General features: G+C 41.8%; 1 protein-coding gene across 1 annotated transcript in view; it reads right to left on the reverse strand.

Annotated features, from left to right (window-relative positions):
• TBC1D5 (TBC1 domain family member 5) overlaps nt 1-16,026 on the reverse strand; it is a 1,081,936-nt gene that overhangs the window by 516,875 nt on the left and 549,035 nt on the right. The window contains 3 exon segments of the mRNA XM_030202651.1: nt 1,315-1,382; nt 10,885-10,959; nt 11,046-11,135. Of these exon segments, the coding sequence (XP_030058511.1) occupies nt 1,315-1,382; nt 10,885-10,959; nt 11,046-11,135 (233 nt within the window).

Raw genomic sequence — 16,026 nt, forward strand, 5'->3', positions numbered from 1 at the left:
GCATTTAAAATATGTGCATGTGTACATAAATTAATCCAGAAAACTTGTGCTGCCAAAGAGAACAAGCGTGAATGTAAGCGCATAAAAACCTAGGATAATTTCCATAGTAGATATAAGCACATACTTTCATTTTGAAAATTCTCTGGGGTAGGTTTCATATAAAGCATAGAAAATGATGGCATAAGGCCTATCCAGACTGCCCATCAGTAGAAACTACCAAGCTTTACAATCCCTTCCTCTCCCTTATACATAGGCGCCCGGTATAAGAGGCTTGGATAGGCTAAGCCTCCCCCCTGCTGCAGCAGAATGAATCAGCTGTGGAGTCCAGCTGCTCTGAGGGGATTAAATTGTTGATTTACCTCCATCCTCACAGCAGGAGCTGCAGTGAAAGCCCTCTAGCAGTTGTAGAAATTGGTTTATGGTTTGTTTACCTTACTGCTGGGAGAGCAAGGGGGGTTGGCTGGAGGTGTCTTGGGTTGCCAGGGAAATATTTAAGGAGGATGACTTCCTGACCTGCACTGAGGACAGATAGCAGCAGAACGGATACTGGGCCAGCATGATCAGAAAAAGTCACCAGACAACAAAGGTAGAAAAAATAATTTTATTTTCATTATAGTGTTTGGAATATGTCCACTTTGAGAATCAGGTGCTCAACATTAAAAGTTTATATTTATTTACTTATTTATGGCATTTTATCCCACATTAAACATGAATTAGGGTGTTTTGTGGCTCTACATGAGAATTGTGATGATATGATCCCTTGTTTCATATTGTTGACGGTCTGCATTTTCCGTATGGGTGGTATATTGGTGTATTAGGTCTGCCCAGTGTAATATTTATGGTACAGTAAGGTTATGAGTGTGTTTTTGCTCAAAGTTGTGCATAGTGTTTTGCAGTTGAGCAATTGTGGTTAGTATATGCTTTGAGCAACCACTTCATTCTTTGACATATGATACATATCTAATATCTAAATTTAATAAAAGGTACTAATTGTGACTTATTTTTATTTATTTTTTCTGTGTGTTATCAGACAATTATGGATTTAAGCTCTACCCCTGGCCCCACCCCTAACCCCGCCCCCTTTAGCCTCCCCAAACAGTTGGGCCACCGACCGCCTATGCCCTTATAGAAACATAGAAAATAATGGCAGATAAAGCCTACATGGCTTATAAATTTACCAATTCTTTCAGTTTGAAAATTCATTGACGCCCACATGGGAAAAAGTATACACATAGTTTTTACATATCTGAATAATTATAAAATTAACCCTATTGATAAACTTATTTTCTTTTATGAATTTTGACTTTTACTTACGTTCGTGTGACATCTTGTTCAATCATTGTTCGAAGTTCTTTATCCTGAAAGAATTTATTCCAAAGACTCTGAAAGTAAAAATAAAGTATCACAAAAGCAGAATGTTAACATTAACACCAATTAACATGGATTTATTTTAGAAAATACTAGAAATTTTTCTAAGATGTATTCACGTAACAACATACAGAAATATGTACTTATCACTACAGTATAAATGATCCTTGATTAAATTAATAAAGCAAGTCCTATCAGCATAGATTATGAGGCAAAGAACTGAAACAGATGAGTAGCAATGAGGGAACAAGAGCTAAGAGAGGAAAATAGGTGTTAAGGCATTATTTTTGACCAACATACATCCAGGAAATATATGCACCAGAAAATTAGCTCTTTGGGGGATTTATATATATTTCTTAGTTTGCACATTTTCTTCAGTTGGAATTGTAAGAAACTACATATAACATCAAAAATATAAAACTATCACCTGAAGAATTTGCTAAATTTATAACAATTTTAACAATGGGACCTTTACATTCCTGCAAGGCCTCAGTGGCATGGTGAATGTCAGCCAAACCTTAATATGATAATGGTGCATCATCTTATCTGCCTCCCCTCACCTGTATCCATTCCCCCCCTGCTCTCCAGTAATCTGAATTTTGGCAGTAAAATTTATGACCAGGTTAACAGAGCTGAGGGGGATTTTTGGTAGAGTTAAGGGCAGGATCTTTTGTATAGTGCCAGATCAATGTGGCACTCTGAACTGGACATAGTTCTGTGACCAAAGCTGTGCCATCTGTTGCAGTGTCCCAAAGCCTTCAATTAGCTGCTCCAATCACTATCAGTAGTCCATATGAAGTATAAGATCAGGGGTGTCCAACTTGGTCCTCACCCTGTCACGTTTTCAGGATTTTCCCAATGAATATACATTATATCTATTTGCATACAATGCAGGCTGTGGATACAAACAGAGCTCATGCATATTCATTGGGGAAATCCTGAAACCCCAACTGGGTTATGGCCCTCAAGGGCCAAGATTGGACACCCCTGTATTAGCAATGAAGGAGGGAAGAAGAATGACTTGGAGGTATGAGAAGGTGCAGACAGGCTTTAGCTGAAACTCATGCCCTACCCACCATATATAGCTCCATCAGGACTTCCAAAAGAATCCCTCATACTCCATCTGGAAGCACGGTTTGAAGGACTGTGGCGACCGATTGTCAGTTGGGGAGACCGGCCTAACAAGGTATGGACTTTGTTACCCGAAATTGGTTCTATAGTTGGAGCAGCATTTTTGACTGTGTCTCCCTAGGTTGAGAACTGCCGACAAGAAGGATCATCGCGACTGCTGGATGAATTTTGACTTTTGCTTGTGGACACTTACTAACTATGATTGGTTCCATAATAGCCCATTATCAAAGTCTATTTCTATTTCTGGAAATTCTGAAGAGAAAAGTTTTTTTTCTTAGTAACGTGGAAGGGTATAATCGAATGGGGACGCCCATCTATAAGGGTGTCTATCTCTGAAATGGTGCTGCGAAGGGGCGGGGCATCCAGTATTATCGAAACAAGATGGGCGTCCATCTTTCGTTTCGATAATACGGTCGGGGATGCCCAAATCCCAACATTTGGTTCACTATGAAGGTAGATAATATTCCAACCTCTATTCAATTATTAGGTGGCATGATTTTTAATGTGGAAACAGTGTCTAGAGTACTAGGTGTTTTGCTGGACTCATCTCTGATGTTTGAACCTCAGGTAAATTTGATAGTTGTCTTTTTTTAAATTGAAACAATTACGGCTTATACAATCTAATTTTTATCTGAAACATTTTAGAGTGAAGAGCTAGCTACACTATAGGTGGACAAAGTGATGGAGCCGGATAACACATATCCGAGTGCACTGAAGGAATTAGGGAAATTCTGGTGGCTCCGCTGTCTGACCTTTATAATGCTTCTCTAGAGTGTCCCGAAAAGACTATAGAAAGACAGATGTGGTCCCTCTCCACAAAAACTGAAGGAAGAGGCCGGGAACTACAGACCGGTTAGTTTGACCTCTGTGATAAATAAATTAATGGAAATACTTCTAAAACAGAGAATAGCGAGGTTTATGAAATCCAATGGATTGCAGGACCCAAGATAGCATGATTTCTCTAGAGGCAAGTCTTGTCAGATAAATCTTATTCATTTCTTTGACTGAGTGATCAAACACTTGAATCAAGGGATAGTGCTAGATGTGGTGTACTTAGATTTTAGTGAAGTCTTTAACATAGATCCACAAAGATGACATAAAGAAACTGAGATCCCCTTCAGTCTGGGGAATAAAGTGACTAACTGGGTTCGGAACTGGTTAAGTTAAGATATGTTATCATTGGTGTGCTGCAAGGTTTAGTTCTTGGGTCAGCTCTTTTTAATATTTTTGCAAGTATATGGCTAAAGGCCTGTCTGGTAAGGTTTATGGATGATACCAAAATCTGCAATAGGATAGACACCCCTGATGGTCCAGAATTTGGCAGCTAACACTTAATGATAAAAAATGCAGGATCACGCATTTGGGCTGCAAAAATCTGAGGGAGCATTACAATTTAGGAGGTGAAGTGTTTTTGTGTACATAAGAGGAGTGGAACTTGGGAGTGATGATCGTATCTGATGATCTTAAGGTGGCCAAACAGGTAGAAAAGGCGATGGTGAGAGCTAGAAGGATGCTTGGGTGCATAGCAAGAGGAATGGCCAGCAAGAAAAAGGAGGTAATAATGTCTCTGTATAAGTCTCTGGTAAACCCTCATTTAGAATACTGGAGACTGCACCTTCAAAAAGATATAATGGAATTGGTCCAAAAGGCAGATATGAAAATGATCAGTGGTCTTTATCATAAAGCAGATGGGTACAGACTTAAAGATCTTAATATATATAATCTGAAAGACAAGCACGAGAGGGGAGATATGAGAGACACATTTAAACACCTCCATGCTATAAATGCACCTCCATGCTATAAATACGAATCTCTTTCCAAGTGTCCAACTATTTAAAATTTGACACCCTGCCCATCAAGGGGACATCTAGGTGGCTTATAAAAAAAAACCCCAATTTTGTTAAGAATAGCAAGCAATAGACAGGAAAGGAATTATAGTGATAGAATTACAATACATCAATTGTCAGAAGTTCATAGAACAGGTGGAAAGGAACTAACATTTCTGATAGGAAAGCTGCAGATAAAGAAGATAAAGAGGTTAGAAACAAGTAGGTTAGGAGATATGTACTGCAGTACCAGACCAAATAGATAAGAACGACTATCTAGGGCATGGGGGATTATTCCACAGAAACACAATTAAGTGAAAGCATCAAAGAAGAAAAATGTTTTAAGGGCCATCTTAAATTTCTCTAAGGATGTTTCAACATGTAGATGCAAAGATAGGGCATTCTATAGACTAGGACCAGTAAAAGTGAAGACAGAATGGAAGGTAGTGTTATATTTGATCTGGTTGAATGTGGGAATTACTAAAAGTTTATGTTGTGAATATCTGTGTGCTCAACCTGGGGAACAGGGAGTCAAGAGGCATGAAAAAGAATGGGGGAACTGAGTGCTGAATTTTAAACACTAAAAGCAGAATTTTATACGTAAACCTGTGTGTGATCGGCAGACAATAAGAACGAGTCTGGCAAAAAAGTGGAGACATTAAGGATAAACATAATTGGAGAATTCAAATTAAAATATATATATATATATACACACACAGTGCACTCCATTTAAGTGCACGTTGGATAAACGCATGCTCAGTTTAACTGCACATACTTCAGTCCTGTTTTTGGCACCATCAATTTCTATGGGGACAAACTTCGGTTTAGCGCACCACTGATAAGTGCAAGATTCGCTTATATGCATGGTTTAAGACCGCTCCTCTGCAGGGAAGACTCCGCATAAGCGCAAACACGGAATATGGACGCTGATTGGTGCTTGACAACCAACGAGATTTCAAATTTACCACCCCTTTAACTGCCACAGGCAGAATAAGCAAAAGAATGTTGCTAGAGCATACACCGGGGTCATCGTCGTAGTCTCAGCGGAACTGTAAGACTTTAACACTGGCTGAACGAATAGAAGTTCTTAAAAAATTAGAAAACAAACAAAGTCAAGCATCTATTTCTAAAGAATATGGTGTCAATCCCAGTCAAATTTCACGTGTCTCGAAGCAGAAAGACCAGCTTCTAGAAGACTGGCAAAACAATACAAATCCACAACGGAAACGAAAATGGGCGGGAAAAGCTGAGGAGGTAGAAGATGCTCTTCTTCAGTGGTTTTCTCGAGTCAGGAGCAGACAGTTTCCTGTCAGTGGTCCACTGCTTATGGAGAAAGCTAACCAGCTAGCTGAAAGTCTTGGACTAACTGAATTCAAAGCCACTGTTGGATGGTTGGAAAGATGGAAGGAGAGGAACAACATAAAATTCAAGAAACAGCATGGTGAGAAACAAGATGCTGATGAATTTGGTGCTGAAAATTGGGTTGTTTCAGTTCTTCCTACCATCTTGAATGAGTTTGCACCTCGTGACATTTTCAATGCTGATGAAAACAGTCTCTACTGGTGAGCGATTCCTGATGGAACACGTGCATTCAAACATGCCGAAACTACTGGAGGTAAAAAAAAAAAACATCGAAGGACCAACTGACGATCCTCCTTTGCTGCAATATGGATGGAAGTGAGAAGTTGGAACCCCTCGTCATTGGAAAGAGCAAAGAGCCCCATTGCTTCAAGAAAGTTAAGTGACACATGAATATCCCGGTTGGTGAAATGTCATACGTGTGTGCCCGATGCAAAGAGCTGCTAGAGCTCAGAGAGCGTGTTTGTTCTCTCGAGGCTAGAGTAGCAGACTCTATGGAAGTGAGGAGTACATTATACGCGAGGCTGGACTCATAATATAAAGTTGGACAATTCTTCAGCCGAGATAAGTACTCTTGCCAAGCTTGGGAAATGTGTTATTTATGTCTCCTTTACAAGTGTTTGTAGAGTACATGGTTAAGCCAGTGTGAATATTGTTTTGTGGAGTTTTTTTTTGAAGACACATTACTGATACAGTTCCCTCATTATACAAAAGGCGTGTCCTTTGACAAAGAGGTGTTTCCGAGGGATCTGATGTCTTTTTTTCTCCACATTTTCTGGTATTATTTTTTTCACTTTGTGGACGCCATTGTTGCTTTCAAACACGTTGATTACAAGGTAGGAAGGTGTGTTTTTGTTTGATTTTAATTACCCCCATATACACTGGGTTAATGTAATATCAGGGCACGCTAGGGAGATAAACTTCCTTGATGAAATAAAGGACAGCTTTATGGAACAGCTGGTAGAGGAGAAGATGACAGAAGGAATAATTCTAGACTTAGTCATTTGTGGAGTGCATGATCTACTATGGGAGGTAACGGTCCGGGGGCCACTTGACAACAGTGATCATAACATGATCGCCTTTGAAATTTGCTTTCAAAAAGGTAACCATCAGAAGTCAAATATGTTAGCATTTAAATTTTAAAAAGGAAGCTATGATAAAATGAGAAGAACGGTACTTAGAGGAGCAACTGAGAGGGTTAGAAGCCTACAACAGGCGTGGATGCTGTTCAAAAACACCGTCCTGGAGGCCCAGGCCAAACATATTCCATGTATCAGAAAAGGAGGACGGAAAACTAAACAACAGCCAGCATGGTTAAAAAATGAGGTAAAGGAGGCTATTGGAGCTAAAAAGGAATCCTTCAGAAAATGGAAGAAGGAACCGAATAAAGAAAATAAGAAGCGGCATAAGGAATGTCAAGTCAGAAGCAAAGTGATGATAAGAAAGGCAAAGAGGGATTTTGAAAGAAAGATAGAGCTAGAGGCGAAAACTGATCGTAAACTTTTTTTTTAGATACATTAAAAGCAGTACGCCGGCAAAAGAATCGGTTGACCCGCTGGATGACCAGGGTGTAAAAGGGGCGATCAAGGAAGACAAAAATAGCAGAAAAACTAAATGAGTTCTTTGCCTTGGTCTTCACCGAGGAAGATTTGAGAGGGATATTGGTGCCGGAAATGGTATTCGAGGCTGACGAGTCGGAAGAACTTAATGAAATATCTGTAAATCTGGAAGACGTAATGGAGCAGTTCTGCAAACTGAAGAGTAGCAAATCTCCTGGAACTGATGGTATTCATCCCAGGGTACTGATAGAACTAAAAAATGAGCTGGCAGAGTTACTGTTAGTGATTTGTAATTTATCCTTGATTGAGCGTGGTACCGGAAGATTGGAGGGTGGCCAATGTAACGCCGATATTTTAAAAAGGTTCCAGAGGAGATCCGGGAAATTATAGACCGGTGAGTCTGACGTTGGTGCCGGGCAAAATGGTAGAGACTATTATCAAGAACAAAATTACAGAGCACGTTCAAAAGCATGGATTAATGGGACAAAGTCAACATGGATTTAGTGAAGGGAAGTCTTGCCTCACCAATCTGCTGCATTTCTTTGAAGGAGTAAACAAACATGTGGACAAAGGTGAGCCGGTTGATATTGTGTATCTAGATTTTCAGAAGGCGTTTGATAAGGTCCCTCATGAAAGACGACAGTGGAAACTAGAGGGACATGGGATTGGAGGTAGTGTCTTACTGTGGATAAAAAACTGGTTGAAAGATAGGAAACAGAGAGTAGGATTAAAAGGTCAATATTCACAATGGAGAAGGGTAGTTAGTGGGGTCCCTCAGGGATCTGTGCTGGGACCTCTGCTTTTTAACATATTCATAAATGACCTAGAGATGGGGGTAACTAGTGAGGTAATCAAATTTGCTGATGACACAAAGTTATTCAAAGTCGTCAAATCGCGGGAAGATTGTGAAAAATTACAAGAGGACCTTACGAGATTGGGCGTCTAAATGGCAGATGACGTTTAATGTGAACAAGTGCAAAGTGATGCTGTGGGAAAGAGGAACCCAAACTATAACTACGTCATGCAGGGTTCAGCGTTAGGAGTCACGGTCCAAGAAAGAGATCTAGGTGTCATCGTTGATGATACGTTGAAACCAGTGGAGGAGTGGCCTAGTGGTTAGGGTGGTAGACTTTGGTCCTGGGGAACTGAGGAACTGAGTTCGATTCCCACTTCAGGCACAGGCAGCTCCTTGTGACTCTGGGCAAGTCACTTAATCCTCCATTGCCCCATGTAAGCCGCATTGAGCCTGCCATGAGTGGGAAAGCGCGGGGTACAAATGTAACAAAAAAAAAAAAGGGACGGAAAACAAAAATGAGGATATTATTCTGCCGTTGTATCGCTCCATGGTGTGACCGCACCTCGAGTATTGTGTTCAATTCTGGTCGCCGCACCTCAAAAAAGATATAGTGGAATTAGAAAAGGTGCAGAGAAGGGTGACAAAGATGATACAGGGGGTGGGCCGACTTCCCTATGAGGAAAGGCTGAAAAGGTGGGGCTCTTTAGCTTGGAGAAAAGGCGGCTGAGGGGAGATTTGATAGAGGTCTATAAGATAATGAGTGGAATGGAACGGGTCGATGTGGAGTGTCTGTTTACGCTTTCCAAAAATACTAGGACAAGGGGGCATGCGATGAAGCTGCAATGTAGTAAATTTAAAACAAATCGGAGAAAATTTTTCTTCACTCAACGCGTAGTTAGACTCTGGAATTCGTTACCGGAAAAAGTGGTTACGGCGGTTGACTTAGCGGACTTTAAAAAAGGTTTGGATGGCTTCCTGGAGGAAAGGGCCATAGAATGTTATTGAATGGACGTGGGAATAATCCACTATTTCTGGGATGGGCGGGACAAATTGTTTTGTTCTTTTGGCTGCTGTCGGAGACAGGGTGCCGGGCTCGATGGACCCTTGGTCTGTTCCGGCATGGCAATGCTTATGTACTTATGACTTCTTGTGTCATACGAGGCTAACGCAAATTCATGGATGACTGGGGAAATTTGGAAGCAGTGGCTAAAGAAGTTAGACACTAGAATGCGGGCACAAAGGCGTCAGATTTTGTTGCTTTGTAATAACTGTGCTGCACACAAGGATGATGTCAGGCTGTGTAACGTCAAGGTAGTCTTCCTGCCACCAAACACTACCTCTCTGATCCAACCTATGGATCAGGCCATAATAGCCAATTTCAAACAACATTATCGGACTCTTATGCTATGTCGTCTGATGAGCATTATGGATGACCAGACTGGCAAGGATAAACGCGCTGTTGAACTGGCTCATAATCTATCACTGTTGGATTCCCTACATATGCAGAAAGAAACCTGGAATCATGTTAAACAGGCAACCATTGTGAACTGCTACAAGCGGGCAAGCTTTGTTAAGGATGTGGAGGGGGATGCAGCTGTTGCAAACGTGTCAGATGAACAGGTTATTGACAACCCAGCCGGTGTTACTGAAGAGGAGTTTCATCGCTACGTAGCTGTTGATTACGATCTACAAACAGCTGACGACAGCACTGATGTGGAGATATGTGCCTACACGCAGGCAACAACGGCTGATGATGAAACAGAGGACGAAATGAGCAGCGAGGCACATACTGACGAAATTCAACACTTTTGCAAGAGTGCTGGAGAGTCTCAACACCGTGCGGGCCTATCTGGAGGCCACTGGATGTCAGTGCTATGACAGTTGTTACCGTCTGGCAGACATAGTCTATGGAACTCACAGACCCACTAGTGTACAGAGGACTATAACTGATTACTTCAAGTAAGTGTAATGTCAGTTAACGGGGACTGTATACTGTACGTATAATAATAAACAGTACTAAACATGTTTATCAGATGTCAAGCTTCTTTGTGTCATAACAGTTAAGTGCATGCTCCGGTTAACTGCATGCATTTCTTTGGTCCCAGAACCTTGCACTTAAGCGGATTGCACTGTATATCTAGGAGTCTTAAAAAAAAACTGCAAAGAAGCATTATTATTCTAAACTGATTGTATAATGTTGTTTAAAACAGTAAATCAGATATCAGACACTAGAAAGGTCATCTAACAGGGGGTTAATTGTTTACCTACCACACATGAACTGATAGCCGGTTTTAGATTTAAAATTGAAAAGATATGCTTGAGTTTGCCAGTCATTCAGATGGATATAGCTACTGAATATGAGACTCAAGACTGTGGTAAAATTGGGATCTCTAGGGATAGTCCAGGATAGATCCTGGACTGCTTTTAGTCCAATTAATTTGGTTGAAATGGGAAAACTAATTAGGAAATAGTCTACATCTCATTGCTGTTTACATACCAGTCTGACATAACTCTTTAAATCTGCCTCTGTAGTCTTCCAGGCTTGGTGGACTTATTGAATAAGCTTATGCTTAACAACAGGCCATTATCCAGATTATTTAGGAAATATCATTGATACCCCTATTCCGAATCAGGCTGGTTCAATGTTTCTAACTTTAGACCAGTGGCTTCTATTACTTTTTCTGCTAAGATCTTGGAGGCAGTCATTATGCATCATATATTTAATCATTTCTGTTATCAACTTAAATTGGATATGTGCTTACTTCAATGAATTACAACATTTAGATGATAATTTGCTTGGTACTTCACAATATTTAAAATAACTAATAATAAAACACAACCTTACCCCCTCATCCTGTGATAGTGGGTTGTTGATCATCAGGTCCTGTTGATCAGCAGTCTTCCGAGGGTTTATTATATGCTGATGATTGTAAAAAAATAAATACATAATTATAACAATGTCTTACATATTACCAATATTAAAATAATATGTGAAATATTACTTACTATTTCTTTAATCTTTTTATACCACATTCTTAATTCTGTCGTCTTACTTATCCATTGGCTTCTATCTTGGGGGAGAACATTTAGAAACAGCTGTCAATTAAAAAAGAAAAAGGAGTAAGAAATAGGTTTTTAAAAGAACTAAGTCTGACATAGGAGAAAGATATATTTTTTAAGAAATTATAAATTAACCCTTTATAGCATATACTGAAACCACAGATATGGAACAATGCAATACATTTTTTTTAATTTGAACACTTTAGCAAACCACAGTTCCTCAACATTTGAGTCTAACAATGTTTCCTAGAGATGAGGGCAGAGGGGAGGTTTCACATTCAGAGTTTACCGTGAAGTTAGCCAGATTACTCCCAAAGTGCGAAATTTCCCTACCCCACTACCCTTGCCCACACAAAATTTAGCTACAGAAAGACAGGCAATGTTGGGTGTGTGTTTCGCAGGGCAGAATTTTAATTTTGTGCGTGTGGTGCTGACATTCCACACTGTCCAGATAAACAGCAGTCCTGAAGTCATATAGGGGGCCTTTTACCAAGCTGTGGGAAAAAAGGGCCCTGTGCTAGCGTCGGGGGCCGTTTTCCCGCATGCCAAGGCCCTTTTGTATATCGTAGTGATAGGGTGGATAGAATTGGTGGAGAGGTAGCTTTGTATGTTAAGGAGGGCCTTGAATCAAATAGATTGAAAATTCTGCAGGAAACAAAACACATCTTGGAATCCTTATGGATTGAAATTCCATGTGTAAAGGGGAAAAGGACAGTGATAGGAGTGTGGCCATGTGGCCAGGATCAACAGACGGATGTAATACTATTATCAGAAATTAGTGAGGCTAACAAATTTGGCAACACAATAATAATGGTAAATTTCAATTACCCCAATACTAACTGGGCAAACGTAGCATTGACGAAATCAAGGACTGATTTATGGAGCAGCTGGTATAGGATCCAACATGAGGAAAAATTCTAGACCTAGTCCTAAGTGGAGCGCATGATCTGGTGCAGGAGATAATGGTGCTGGGGCCGCTTGATATCAAACCTGATCATATTATGATTACTGTTATCGGCTTTGGAGTAAGTAAATGCAGGAAATCCAATACATTAGCGCAGTGGCGTTCCTAGCCTCAATGGCACCCGGGGCAGATCGCTGATGCGCCCCCCCCCCGGGTGCAGCGTGCCCCCCGTGAAATGACATCCCCCCTGGGTGCACGCCGCTGGGGGGGGGGGGTGCCGCAGCGCGCGCCTGTCTGCTCCCAGTTCGCTACGCTCGCTAAATTCTCTTATTCGCTGCAGCTCCCTCCCTCTGCCCCGGAACAGGAAGTAACCTGTTCCAGGGCAAAAGGAGGGAGCTGCAGCAAACGAGAGAATTTAGCGAGCGGAGCGAACTGGGAGCAGACAGGCGCACGCTGCGGCACCCCCCCAGCGGCGTGCACCCGGGGCGGACCGCTCCCACCTTGGTACGCCACTGCGTTAGCGTTTAACTTTCAAAAAGGAGACTATGATAAAATGAGAAGAACGGTGGAAAAAAATATAGAGGAACAGCTGTGAAGGTCAAAAATTTACATCTGCATGTCTCATTTCATGAATGGCGGAATTTGTTCTGTTCATATAGGTGTTATGAGGAAATAGCTGCCATAAAATCTGGTCATATTTTATCCTTCCGTAAAACATGGTCATTGCTAGACAATTATGTTAAGTGATATTTGCGTGTAACTTTATTAGGTAAAATCAGGGCCGTGCCTAGGGTCTCTGGCGCCCCCCTGCAGCCTATCAGTTGGCGCCCCCCTGCAGACTATCAGTTGTCGGCGGCGGCCCCCCTCCCCCCCGTGAAAATGATTGCTCACCACTTGCCACACTGACAGGAATTGTCAGCAATATTCTTAGAAACAAATTGCTATACATTGCAAAATAAGATAGCAGATGTAAATTCTCAAAGTGGACATATTCCAAACACTAAAATGAAAATAAAATGATTTTTTTCTACCTTTGTTGTCTGGTGACTTTCTTTTTCTGATCATGCTGGCCCCAGTATCTGATTCTGCTGCTATCTGTCCTCTTAACTCCGTTTCCAGGGCTTCCTTTCCATATATTTCTTTCCTTTCCTCCTTTCTTCTTCATTTCTGGTCCTCAGCTTCTGCCTATTTTCTTCATCCATGCGCAGTTTTTCTCCTCTCTTCCTTTTCCCTCATTTCATCTCCTTCATCTCTCTTCCCTCCCCTCTAGGTCCAGGCAATTTCTCCTCTCTCCTGAGCCCTGCCCTCCCAATCCATGCCATCCATGCTCCTCTGTCCCTGCCCCCTCCATTCATCCCTTTCCAGCAATTTCCCTCTCTCCCTGAGCCCTGCCCTCCCAATCCATGCCCATCCATGCTCCTCTGTCCCCTGCCCCCTCCATTCATCCCTTTCCAGCAATTCCCCTCTCTCCCTGAGCCCTGCCCTCCCAATCCATGCCCATCCATGCTCCTCTGTCCCCTGCCCCCTCCATTCATCCTTTTCCAGCAATTCCCCTCTCTCCCTGAGCCCTGCCCTCCCAATCCATGCTCCTCTGTCCCCTGCCCCCTCCCATTCATCCTTTTCCAGCAATTTTCCTCTCTCCCTGAGCCCTGCCCTCCCAATCCATGCCCATCCATGCTCCTCTGTCCCCTGCCCCTCCATTCATCCTTTTCCAGCAATTCCCCTCTCTCCCTTCCATGACTCCCCCCCTCGCATCCATGCTCCTCTCTCTCCCATGTCCCAGCCTGGCCCGCCCTCTTCTCTCCCCCTTCGCATCTGCGACGTCAGACTCCATCTAACTGGAACTAAAGATGCATGCAGCTTTCACAGTGCGCTGCACGACGAGAATGAAAAAGTTAAAGATCGCGGCTGGGCTGGCGGGGGGTTGGGGTCCCCCGCCAGCTGAAGCAATATTTTAAAAAGCCGGAGGAAGCGGACCTCGGGGTAGGTGACGGCGGTAGGCGGGGGAGGGAGGGAGTGTTAACCGGCGGTGGGGGGGGGGGTTGACGGCGGTGGGGGGGGGGGCTATAATGTGCCCCCTCACTCTAGCCCCTGCCCCCCCTACCGCCGAACCTCAGATACGCCCCTGGTTAGGTATTATTAGGAAAGGAATGGAAAACAAAAATGAGGATGTTATAATGCCTTTGTATCGCTCTGTGGTGTGATCACACCTCGAATACTGTGTTCAATTCTGGTCACTGCATCTCAAAAAAGATACAGGGGAATTAGAAAAGGTACAGAGAAGGGCGACGAAAATGATAAAGGGGCTGGACGACTTCCCTATGAGGAAAGGATAAAGCAGCTAGGGCTCTTTAGCTTGGAGAAAAGACCGTTGAGGAGAGATATGATAGAGCTCTATAAAATAATGAATGGAGTGGAACAGGTAGATATGAATCGCTTGTTTACGCTTTCTTTCCAAAAATACTAGGACTAGTGGACAAGCGATGAAGCTACAAAGTAGTAAATTTAAAACGAATTGGAGAAAATATTTCTTCACTTAACGTGCAATTAAACTCTGGAATTTGTTGCCAGAGAATGTAGTAAAAGCAGTTAGCTTAGCAGGGGGTTGCTTTTTTTTTTTTTAATTCCAATATTTATCAATGAAACAAAACACAAATGGCTAAAATGTTAGCCAGTATACAAATATGAACAATAAACTGAGCATCAAACAATATACATATCTGATACAAGATAAATATATCAATTATTATGGTTACAGATTTGCAACAATGGTTAGGTAGACATATCGTGAGAACAGATAGTTAAGAGAGCATATCTACACAAGAGTACTACATATTTGATCTTGAAGGGGAGACTATATTTTCCTGTATTTGGTAATTGAATTATACTTCTCAGCCGCTGCATATTCATATTTGGCAAGTATACATACTGAATTCCACCACATTAAGTAGGTTGCCTTGGATAAGTCTTTCCAGCAGAAGAAAAGTATTCTTAATGCTGTTTGGAGAAGTATATCCAAAAGTTGTGATTGATATTTATCCAGTGGTCAATATATAGCTAATGATCCTAATATAACTATTTTATATTATTAAAATCAACAATTTATAAAAAAAAAAAATGAATCAAAATTAACAAAATTTTTAGGGGCAAACAAGACTCCAAGAATAGCCATAAAGAAATTAAAAGCTAGTCCAACAAATGGTGGAGTAAATTTTCCTAGCTTAGCGGGGTTTTAAAAAGGTTTGGATGGCTTCCTAAAGGAAAAGTTCATAGACAACTGTTAAAATGGACTTGGGGAAAATCCACTGCTTATTTCTAGAATAAGAGCATTAAACGTATTGTACTGTTTTGGTATCTTGTCAGGTACTTGTGACTTGGATTGGCCACTGTTGGAAACAGGATGCAGGGCTTGATGGACCTTCGGTCTGTCCCAGTATGGCAATACTTATGTATTTTTACCGCAAAGGGGAAAAAAAGCTCCCAGCACACATGGCCATGTGGTAAAAGAACTCATACCGAATGGCTCTGTGGCAGGAAGCCCTTACCGCCACCCACTGAGGTGGCAATTAGGGCTCCTGCACTAACCCGGTGGTAACCGGCCAGCTCACGGCGATACCCGATTATCACCAGGTTACTGCCACGCAAGCTATTTCTGGGTTTTTTCTTCCCCATGGAAATGGCACATGCTTGTGCTGGGACTACCGCCAGCGGCCGCATTGGGTTAGCGGTACTCCCAAAAGAGTGGTAAGCCCATGTTGGGCTTACCGCCGCTCTGTAAAAGAGCCCCATAGAGAAGTTTTTCTGGATAACAATAGACTAGATGATTAATGGGCACAATTTCAGACAGAATATTGAAATAGAGTGACCTGAATAAAGATGTCAAGGATCAACTAAATTTTGACCGCTCAGGATCTAGAGATTTTGGCCTCCGATGACTGAAATGTTTGTTTAAATAGCTTTTGTTATGATGCATTCACCTAATACTGAAGGGATGTTTCTATTGTTAAAATATTTTATAAATGT

The sequence above is a fragment of the Microcaecilia unicolor genome, chromosome 1 (genome assembly GCF_901765095.1).
Source record: "Microcaecilia unicolor chromosome 1, aMicUni1.1, whole genome shotgun sequence".
Taxonomy (NCBI): domain Eukaryota; kingdom Metazoa; phylum Chordata; class Amphibia; order Gymnophiona; family Siphonopidae; genus Microcaecilia; species Microcaecilia unicolor.